Raw genomic sequence first — 11717 nt, forward strand, 5'->3', positions numbered from 1 at the left:
TGAAGACAAACTAACAGTCACCGTGACGATGGAGAGGATGAAAGCTGACTTTTCTTCACTTTTTATAATTTCAGGTAAGGTGGTCCACGGGGAGACTACAGTTGCTCACGCAGTGTTGAATGGGATGCAGTATTACCACCAGGATTGGGCTCATGCCGCCGCCCATGTCATCATCCCTCCGCTCCGCCTCGACCCAAACACACCCAGCTACCTCATGGGCCTGCTGGGCAAGTATGTGTGCTGCACTCACATCAGCATGCTGTACTGCTTCGAGTAAACTGATCGCAACAGCAGCTCAGTGACCGGCAAAGGTGCCGTGGATAAAAACGCTCCTCTAAACTAAACGTGGATATCCTGTTTCCTGTTTCAGTGACAATCTGAGCGTGGTGGCATCAGAGCACCGTCCGTTCAGCACCAAGCAGAGAGCTTTGGGCAAAGAGGACTTCACCAAGATCCCTCATGGAGTGCCTGGAGTCCAGGACAGGATGAGCGTCATTTGGGAGAGAGGAGTGGTACGTACACACGTCAAACGCACACATAAAAACCTGAGATCAACCATGAACCACACAATTTATCATCCACAACCAGTGGATGTGGAAGTTCTGTTTTGACACCATGTTGGTAAGTCTTAGTTTTCTGCACACTTTGACTTTATTTTCAGTCTGTATTTGTTTTTGAAGTTCAGTCAACAGTCAACAAATGAGAAAGTGAGGATTGAACCAGTTAAACAGAAATAAAACTTTCTCGTTAAGTTTTGTTTCTGTTTATAAAACTTAATGAAAAGTTTGAAGCTTATCATAATATGACAAGCACTGGCGATATCTTCTACCATTAGCATCCACATGAGGCTCAAAGCTTGTATCAGTTACTGTGCCAAGATATTTCCTCTACTCCACAAACTCAACAGTCTGAGAGATTGCTCAGTTTTATTTCCAGCTATTTGCAATAAAAATTAAGTATTTCTCCAGTGAATAACCTCATACTGCACCATCTTGAACTGCAGCTGGTGATGGATGTCCATGTTCTGCTCTGAAGCCTCTATGAGAAAGACCACTTTACCAGCACATGAAATAGATCTTCTGCTCTAGCTAGAGTGGCCATGCAGCTCTCAGCTGATCTCCAGAGCACCATCTAAGACCTGGAGTTGGAGTTTGTCCAATACTAGGATGAGATTCTCTCTGGGGAAGCAGCTGAATGACATCATGGTCTACCACAGTAGCAACAGAAATAAAGATGTTTTGTATGATCGGAGGGGCTTTCTGTATTTTTAAGGTTACAGGGAAAATGGATGAGAATCGTTTTGTGGCGGTGACGAGCTCCAACGCTGCAAAGATCTACAACCTGTACCCGCGCAAAGGCCGCATCATCCCCGGGGCTGATGCTGACGTGGTGGTCTGGGATCCAGATGCAACAAGGTACACAGCTGTAAATAAACAGGAATCGCCTTTATTACTGGACTCAGCCCGAAGCATAGGGACACACATCCATCACTTTCTGTGTGTGTGTGTGTGTGTGTGTGTGTGCAGGACAATCTCTGTGAGCACTCAGGTGCAGGGCGGAGACTTCAACCTGTACGAAGGGATGCGTTGCCACGGCGTCCCTCTGGTCACCATCAGCCGGGGGCGTTTGGTGTGTGAGAACGGCGTGTTCATGTGCGCCGAGGGGTCCGGAAAGTTCTACCCGCAGCGTACTTTCCCCGACTACCTCTACAAGAAGATGGTGCAGAGGGAAAAGGTGCGTTCACTGTCATCACGTTATTAACACTGATTCCAAACCTGCCTCTTTGTGTTGTGAGTGTTTCCACTGATAATTAAAACTCCAGGGCAGGACAGCAAGATCCAGGCTGAGCTCTGCTGTGTCAGCTGACAGCAAACCTGCCACAAACACTCCCATCATGATGTGACTGACTCCACCGATCTGACAGCCCATATAAAGGATTTAATGCTCCCTGTGGAAGCCAGCAGTGTGTTTTCCTGCTGCTGCCCCTGTCTGTGAAAGCCCCCCATCCCAGCCTCTCTACTCTGTTTGCTTTTAGACCTTTTTATCTCAATTTATTTAAAAAACTCGTCACAAAAGTACAGAAACTGTTTTTATAAGAACTTATATTTACAGTTCAGTTCAGTTTCAGGTAGTTTACAGAGTGAGTATGTTCATTTATAGTTTCAGGACACATGTTTTAGTACAAATAAAAGTACTTGTGCCTTTTAGTTTTTGTTTTTATTTCATTTTAATGATTTTTGTGAGTGCACAAGATCTTTTTATTTTTTCTAGTCTAGCTTTTATTTTAATTCCAGTTTTTTTTACACCTTGTTTTAGTTTTGTGTTTCTTCAGTGGAATTTAACTTGGTTACTTACATGTAACAAATATTAATCAGTATCAATCTTACAGCAGCAGCTCAACTGGCTGTTATTATTAGGTTTAAAATGGCTAAACATCCTAATCTTACCTCTCACCTCATCGTGTTTCAGACTCAGGCTTACAAAGGGGTGGACAGGGATCCGTACTCTGGTGATGTGGCCAAGGTTGCGAACACCATGAAGAAGGAACTCGGTTTGGGCCCCATAGATGGAGAGACGCCCAACAAAGCCTGCGGTCGAGTGCACTCCGGAATCCGAGACCTTCACGAGTCCTCTTTCAGCCTCTCAGGTGAGCTCTAATAAAATCGTCCTTGATTATGGTGACGTTACACCGAAGTCCTCGATCAAATTTAATAGTCCGTACGTGTTTTTCCTTTCAGGGTCTCAGGTCGACGACCACATCCCGAAGAGGTCCTCGGCTCGGATCCTGGCCCCTCCCGGCGGCCGCTCCAGTGGTATCTGGTAACCGCTGGTGTTGGAGCTTCATCCGTCCGAGCCGCCGTTTTTTTGTACATTTCTGAACAACCAGAAAAACTGCACTGATTTTCAATCACAGGATAAAAAGTAAAGATGGCAAAAAAATTTCAAGCACGCGTCTGTGATTGGTGACGAAACGCCGATGATCAGAGATTCTAATCTGTGTCTTAATTGGAGCGACTGCTCTGATCGAAGGGCTGTCTCTGGATTTAAATTGTTCTGCCAAAATCGAGCTGATCATACTAACTCTGATAAAGTCCGCTCATTATCACCCTGCCTGTATCGTAAACTGTGAAATGTCAAAACCAGTACAGTTTTTGATGGTTAGAACTGAAGTGATGTCGACCGAATTATTTAAAACTGTATCTATTACACCCCCGTCTCTCTCACACACACAGACGTACACTGTAGACACCATAGTTTTAGGCTCAAGAAGATGTGTGTGGGTCCTGTTTGTGGTTACACCGCCCACTCGGCGTCTCGCTGCATCGTGGGTTCCTCAAACAGTGTTTTTGTTTTTGATGAACTGCGCCGTGTGGTGATGAAATCCAACTGCTTCAAACACCGTGTCCTCGTAAAGATACACTCTCTGAACATCCCCGCGCTCTCACTGCCTCTGACTCGGTCACATGTCCCAGAAACATTCCCACCTCACCCGCAGTTATTGAAGAACTCAGCCTGTGAGCTTAGCTGGGATTATAACTTTGGCCCCAAACCTGGTCCACTGTCCTCGTCTCAGGGGTGTCTGTAGAGCTCACAGAGTGCATGAAGGGAACAAAAACATGTTATTTAACCTTCAAGTGACTGAGTGGAGTCATTTATGTGTGACCTTGTTGTATTTTTTAATTATGAAAATGTTTCCTTCCAACTTTTTATTTATATATTTTTTTTACAGAAATGGGTGCGCTGAGGATAATGATATTTTTTAACATTAAAGGCTTTGATTTAAAAATCATCAATTAATGTAACATCCATGTCTTTGACTGTGGGAGGAAGCCCACACAGGCACAGGGAGAACATGCAAACCACACAGAAAGGCTCCAGCTGCCCAGGGAATCTGACCCAACATCCCTTTTTTTCTCCCTGTGAACCTGTGATGTAAAGTAATATCTCATACATGGCAGAAACAGTAGAGGCATGATAAACACAAATAGATCCACTATTAACAAAAAGCTCTCTTTAATAAAATATATGATCATGACTTGATCATACAGGTTATTCAAAGGTTTTTTTAATAGTGGCCGAGTCCAGTCCGGTGATTCAGTCACTGAAACGTCTCAGTCGCTTGAGGGTTAAACACAGAACATGAAGGTGTGGAGAAAACTTAAAAATACTCGTTTACTCCAGGACGTGACTCTTGACTTACAAAGCTGCAATTACTCTCTATTTATGTCCCGTAAACATGAGTCCGTCAGTACATCCTACAGCCTTTCTGCGACTCTTATTGCTCTCTGGGTCGCAGGTTCAAATAAATGATTAAACCAGCGTCTGAACATGACTCAAACTTGAGTCTATTTTCAAGCATTTAAGGCTCTGTTAGAGCAGCAGGATGCTCTCTGTGGCTCTGACTCTGACTTTCTCTTTTTATTAGACCGTGAGCTCCAGCACAGACGACCTGTAATACACAGTAATAATAAAGGATACGTTAATAGCAGGAAAAATGATAGTAAGGGCAGCTTCTTAGTGAGAAACGTCAGGTACAAGAAAAGCTACTGTTGTGACTCTTTGAGGCAAACAAGTAAAGGGCACATTTTGGATTATGTTGTGTGTCAGCTCACTGAATATTTTCTGTGCATACTAACGAGCCTTTGCACACTTTTCACACTGCAGTCTGAACACACACCAAATAACTGAGACCTCAGAGTGAGTAGAAATCAAAGAGTGTTGCTGAGACTGAGAGGCACGTCGTGGACCAGCTGTAGGAACATACAGCGAGATGTTTCCAGAGCAGTGAGTCTCCACAGAGCAGGACGATTGAGCTGCACAGGCTGACGATAAACCACTACTGATCCTCTCATTCCTGCCTACCAGTATTATATTTATACATGATCACGTCTTGTTGTCCGTGCACTCTATATATTTAGGATGTTTGTTTTTCTATTCCTGTTCAAATGTGCCAACGTGAATCACCTGTGCCACACCGACACCCATGCATGAAGAGCACCACATGAACAGGTGAGGAGGAGGAGTGAAGCTCCCTCCGATCACCGCAGCTTCACACAAACTGGTGCTGTTTTTCTACAATTACCTACGACGACGGCGTTGTTTTACTGTTGGATGGTTTTGTTGTCCTGAAGGCGCTGTGGCGGCTCAGTGGCTGTGCGTGTTTGTAGATTTTCATTGTGTTGGGAAGTGAACGTGTTGAATCTGTAAGTGGCTGCTTGTTTCTTACCACAAGAATAACAGCAAAAGAATAAAGTGAGAAAAAAGGACAAATCTGGGTCATGTGTTGTTTTTTATGTGAATGTTTTAGGAGTTGTTGATCTCAACTTATTGATCTCTTAACTGGAGCACTGTCTCCTCCAGATGTGCAGTATAAATTACCACGGTGATGTACTGCCATAAATGGACCTGAAGTTACTTCAATAACCACAAATGTGCTTCAGAGGACAGAGCTCAAGGCAGATTGTCTTCAAGTGCACACAGAGTCAAAGTATGGGTCTATATTTAGTCTTTTAGTTCTACCTGCTGTGACATAACATGTGACAGGAATCCTCACCCAGAAAAGAAGAATTTTCCTCATAACTTCCTGAAAAATCCTCCAGTGAGCAGCAGATTTGTATCTACACCCTTCTTACTAACTGCTGCAGCACAGTGCCATCCAAGTATGTGTGAACAATAACTGATGGGGTCAGCATGCAACACACTGGAACAGAAACACTGGAGATACGTAGAAATGGCATCCAGTAATACTAGTTAATCTACCCGTTGTGTGGCTGTCTGATCACATTCATCTCACAACCAAACGTCAATAAAAAGACAAGTTTATATACTTTCACTTTTCGCTTCTAGCCTTAATGTCTGAATACATGTTGGTTGTGTGTCATGCTCAGTGGTAAAATTATTTAATTGTTGAAATTTAAGTGTTTGTAACATTGTGAAATATAAAGGCCATGGCTGTCCAACCAGACTTATCCATGAAAACGTCCATGGCTGTCTGCTTGGTGGGTGTTTTCTACAGACGCCTACTGTGACGGGTACAACAAAACCATTTTATTATTTTTTCGTTTGTTTTATCCGTATGTCTGTCTGAATTGTATACTGCCATGGTAACAGCACTGACATTAGAGTCAGATACAACACAGACTCACCTGAACATTAACGTCCCATTTTAGATAACATTTGTTCAACTGGTGAAGGCTCATGAAAAGGCAAAATATTTGTTTTTATTTCTGGGTAAATTTACTGTTTTTGACTTGGAAGTACTCTGATTCTTAGTGTTGAAGTAATGCTGCATCACCATGTTCTCCAAGCTTCTTGTGTCTTTTAAAGCTCAAACGTCAGACACACTTTTCCATTTCGAAGGTTTTTTTCATATCAGTGTAGGTAAACCTGATAAACTACATTCTGCCATCTTGACATCATCAGCTGATATATAAAGATGCCCTGTAGTTCAGTTAGATACAACACAGACGCACCTGAGCCAGGACGCCCGATCTCCTTTGTGCCATTTTTAGGTGAAGTTCATTCAACTGGTGAGTCAGACCTATCAAAACATTTGTTTTATTAGTAGAATTTTTGAAAGTGTAGGATTGTAATAAGTCAGTGTGAGAGCATTTATAGAAGTAAAAGTCCTGAAATGAGAATCATGTTGTTGTTGGAGTAAGAGCTTCATCGTGAGTAGAGTATCGAAGGTATCAAAGGCATCAGTATCCCTTTTGTAAAGCTTGATACCCTACATGTTGTTATGAACAGCTTCTGGGGCTTTTGGGCCATTAAATCTGTCTAATAAAATGTCATTTATTTTTTTATGTAGCTTGGTCACTGATTGGATGAATGAAGAAGAAAAAGTTATTTGGATAAATTCAGAGTTTAGTTTTGTGCCATGAATCTGCGCGTAACACTGAGTAATGCTGTGTCATACTCCATGTTCTCGAAGCTTGTCAGACACACACCCTCTTTGGATCGTTCTGTCATCATTATAACAAGAAACCGAAGGAACAATTTATTCTAAAACAGAATTTAATTTATTTCTTAATGTAAAACAGTGCATTGAACATCATATGATTCACTGAGGCTCATGTCTACTCTCAGGTTACATGATTCTCCTTATCACTCGCACAGTGTTAATTTAGTACTCCTTATTGTTGACTGCACTCTTCTTAATAAATAATAAGTTTGTATATTTCAAAGTTTGATACTTTAATTGTATGCTGTAGTCTTTCTGGCATTGTTTACATTTGGTGTCACTCTTCTGTTTTCACAAATTGACTTTTTATCCAAGTCCTTCATGCTTTCCAGCCTCTGAAGGGCAACCAAGCAACCACCCATCCATCAACTGTTCATGTGCTTCAATAGCTTGTTTAAACATTTAAATGATTCGTTGTCTTGCCATTGATTCCAGCTGCTCAGTTTTTGATGTGACAATTAAAAAGTATGCTTTAAAAACAAATTCATCAAAAAGACACACATGGCAAATTGCACTTTAAACTTTTTCTACAGCATTCATTGCACTGTTATGGGCTAACAACAAAGTTTTTCGGAGCACCAAAAGAGACCATAAGCTTTTCTTTGTTCCATTCCAGCTTAGCTCTTGCTAAATGATATTTACATATACAGTAAACCATCAGAAGTCTATGATTCCATATTTTATTTAAACCTCAGTTAAATGGCAAATAAGTGGGTTGGGTTTTTTTTTGTTTGTTTGTTTGTTTGTTTGTTTTTTGGCTCTTTACAAGAATCACCACTACCTCTGAATGACTCTCCCCTGTGACAAAGCAGCAGAGTGGATATTTTCATCATATAGGACTTTTAACTTGTATACATGAGTACACCACATGTGAATCCAAATAACCAGAATATTTTCTACCCTCCAGGTAAATCGAACCCACAGAAGCTCCAGAGCTAAAAGACAAGCATCAAGTTAGAGTCTCTGAACATCAACACAACCTTCAGGTGAGTTTACTGTCAGTCAGATTATAAAATGAGCCACTAGTTTGACTCAGAACAAACTTAAACCAGGGTGACAAATCAAAAGAACACCTGTAGCAGACATTAGGGCACACTCCTGATGAGACAAAGGATGGTGTCCAGCAGCGTTATGATAGTTTTATATTTTCAATTTTTTCATGTTCGTCAATTCCTCATTAATTATATTATATTATATTATATTATATTATATTATATTATATTATATTATATTATATTATATTATATTATTGGATTTTGTTTTTTTTACCAGACTAACAAATACTAATAATAATAATTTTCACATCAAGTTTTAGATTTTACTTTAGTTTTAGTTAACTATATTAACTTTGGTGTCCAGGGAACTCTCCATGACATTCATGCTCATGATAAGTGTATATAAACCTCTGACTTTTGACAACAATGAGTTAATATATATTTGATCATCTGGGTTCTCCGGATCTTACATGATGATTTATCTGAGCATTCATCTAACAATGTTTCAGTGCATTTTTGTAATAACTGTGCTGTGTTTGTGTTGCACACTGAGCGTTGACCAGAAGTGGACAACTGATAATCAGGCCTGACAACAGCGGAGGAACACGGCCATGGCTGATTTAGATCCCCGAACTAAAAACTTGCGTATAGCTCATCTGAATGTATGCAGCCTTAGAAATAAGATTCCCGACATTCACCTCTTTTTAACACTTTATAAAATACACGTGCTAGCTCTCACTGAAACTCATTTAGGCACAAGAATTAAAGACTCTGAACTAAAAATAGATAATTACAAGTTGTACAGATGCGATAGAAAACATAATAATAGTAACTGGTATCGAGGTGGTGTAGCTCTCTATGTTCAAGATCACATTCCAGTTAAGAGACACGTTTTCTCAAATCTGTCTAATATAGAAATTATCTGGGCTGACATTTACCTGCCACATACCAAACCAGTTTTAATAGGATGTTGTTATATATCAAAAAAATCTGATTTTAAGTATCTTGAAGGCATGGAGATATCAGAGAGAGACCGAACAGAAAAAGACATTTTCTTGCTGGGCGACTTTAACAAGAATTGGTTAGCAAAAGGTGAAAAAAAAAATATTGAGTTGTTTTGTGAGAGATGTGGTCTAGAACAGATTGTAAACTGTGCTACCAGAGAAGAGAACTGTATTGATCACATCTACACAAATATTCCAGAGCTTTGTTACCCTCTATACTCAATTGTCACAGGCTGTAGTGATCATAATCTTGTTATGGTTGTTGTAAATGAAAGAAAAGTACCCCAAAGAATAACCATTCACAGTTTCATTAGGGATATTGATGCAGAATAATGGAATGAGGTAACAGAGGACCTTGACCCTGAGAATGCTTTATCCAAGTTTTTTTCTTTTCTTTTTTTTCTTTTCTCTTTATTTATTTCAGACATAATAAAACAAACAATAAAAAAAACAATATATACTCATCTACATGTATTTTCATTTACGAATACAAATATATGTGTAGATATACTCACACACACGTATTTGTTCAGACAAACAAGAAAGAATTATAATAAAATAAAACACATTCATCTAACATGTGATGAGTTTAATGTTTAATGAAATCTTTATCCGAATAGCAAACAGGCATGCTCCAAAGATTACAACTGAGGATCATCCTGAACCGTGGTGGTGGGATGAAGACATAATAGATTTAATACTGGAAAGAGATGAAGTAAAGAGGAGTAAAACTGATGTACAAGAAAATAAAGAAAGAAAACAACTACAACGAGTTATAAGAGCCTTACGAAAACAAATTTCTAAAAGGTTCCAACACATGAAGAACAATCATTTTCCCCCTGAATCTGAGGTACCAGAGGTTCCAGCAAACATATTTAATGAGTTTCGGTATTATAAGGATGAATCTCAGCATGTTAGTGATGAAGACCCACTTTTGTCGGGGTCGAGTGAATCTGGGCTTAAATTTGTGCCAATAGACGATAACAAAGTTATGGTTTTGTTACAGTCACTCACACAGTCTGTGACTCCTGGTACAGATGAAATAGATGCTAGACTGCTAAAAATTGCTGCTCCGTACATCTCTGCTCCCATATGCCACATTCTGAACAGGAGCATCATCCATGGTGTGTTTCCATCTCAGTGGAAGAATTCCAAAATATTACTAGCTTCACAGAGCAGAAACGATGATTTCAGGCCAAAACATGTCCTTCCTGTTTTAAGTCAGATCCTGGAGAAAATTCTGGTGGAGCAGATGAGGAAGCACTTTACTAACAATAATCTGTTTGCTCAGCATCAAAAAACTCTTCACGAAATGACACAAGACTTGCCTACAGAACCTAACAATGGTGCAGAAGGAGCTCAAAGAATTCAAGAAATCAAAGAAGGATTAAATTCCTTCCTTGACACAATCAGTCCTGAAATGCTGATTGACAATTTAAAATCGAATAACTTCTCACAAGAGGCTGTTACTATGATGAAAAGCTTTCTCTCTGACAGAAGACAGAAAGTGTACTACAACAGCTGCCCTTCTCACTGGAGAAAGTTAGACTGTGGGCTTCCACAAGGAAGTTGCCTGGCTTACTTCCTGTTCTCTGTTTATACAAATGACCTGAAACACCTTTTTAATCATATCTTCAGTTGTTATGGAAGGCAGTTACTTCATAATACATCATTCAGCTTATACCCATGAGGAGTTACAGAATATGTGGAGAAATGAATCACAAGCCCTGAGTCACTGGATAAAACAAAACAAGGTGGCCAAATTTATCCAGGAGGTAATTGATATTCATCAACTCCTCAGATCAACACTGCACTTGAATGTGAATCAATTTTTTCACATCCAATTTTTAGAAGTTGTAATACAGAACGAGCATATTTCCTGGTCAGACATCCGCAAGAAAATAAAATAAAAAACTGCTTTGATATGATCAGGTAATGTTCTGTAAATGTCTCAGGGGAGGTGGGTAATTTTGTTCTTTCATTAGTGCTCTCTCAATAATAGGACTGACGCCTATGTACCATCCATTGCTGACCACACACACCTTGGTTTTCAAGTTGCTTTTGCTAGGATGTATGTTTGAGTTATGGTTTGCTGAGCATTTTGATGTTAGCTTAGGTTATGACATTCACTTTGTGAGTGTCTCCTTGTTCATGCTATGACTCATGTTTTTTTGTTTTGTTTTGTTTTTTCACTATTTAACCCATTAACACAAATAGTTTGTAAATGAGTGAATTTTTATTTTCTGTTTTTCTGGTGTTGGCATACTTGGGTTTGTAAAAGTTATTTTTGTTAGGTTTCAGCTAAACTGTGGTTTCTTTTTCTCTGTAGTTTTGTTTTGTTTTTGTTTTCTCTGAACTCCATTCATGGTCTGTAAACTGGCAATAAAGGATTTAAAACTAGGGCTGGGTATTGTCACTGATTTCTAGAATCGGCTCAATTCCAATTCACATGGTTCGATTCAATTTGAATCGGGGAACTTTTCCCTCAGACAGTCAGAAATATTATAATTCTGATCATTTATCAGTACATATCCATATTGTTATATCTAAGAAAGCTGACACTTGTGAGACTATCAGAGGTGTATGCGTCACAGCAGATGCCTTTTTGTCAAATTAACTGAGCATAAAACACAAAAAAGCACGAAGGAGATTTTCCTGGCCTGGCTTTTTATAGCAGATAATCACCTTTAAAAATATTCTGCAATAGAACAAATACGGAAGAAAACCATGAATCAACATATGAACATTACCTGA

General features: G+C 39.7%; 1 protein-coding gene across 1 annotated transcript in view; it reads left to right on the forward strand.

Annotated features, from left to right (window-relative positions):
* LOC146617403 (dihydropyrimidinase-related protein 5-like) overlaps nt 1-2824 on the forward strand; it is a 28472-nt gene extending 25648 nt beyond the window's left edge. Inside the window, exons 7-12 of the mRNA XM_085373007.1 lie at nt 75-231; nt 371-512; nt 1273-1415; nt 1527-1734; nt 2470-2647; nt 2739-2824. Coding sequence (XP_085229133.1) covers nt 75-231; nt 371-512; nt 1273-1415; nt 1527-1734; nt 2470-2647; nt 2739-2824 — 914 coding nt within the window. The remainder of the gene's footprint in view (nt 1-74; nt 232-370; nt 513-1272; nt 1416-1526; nt 1735-2469; nt 2648-2738) is intronic.
* The last annotated feature ends 8893 nt before the right edge of the window (nt 2825-11717 follow it).

This window comes from Diplotaxodon limnothrissa, linkage group LG15 (assembly GCF_057381915.1).
Source record: "Diplotaxodon limnothrissa isolate DT_005_m linkage group LG15, D_limnothrissa_male_GT1.1, whole genome shotgun sequence".
Taxonomy (NCBI): Eukaryota; Metazoa; Chordata; class Actinopteri; order Cichliformes; family Cichlidae; genus Diplotaxodon; species Diplotaxodon limnothrissa.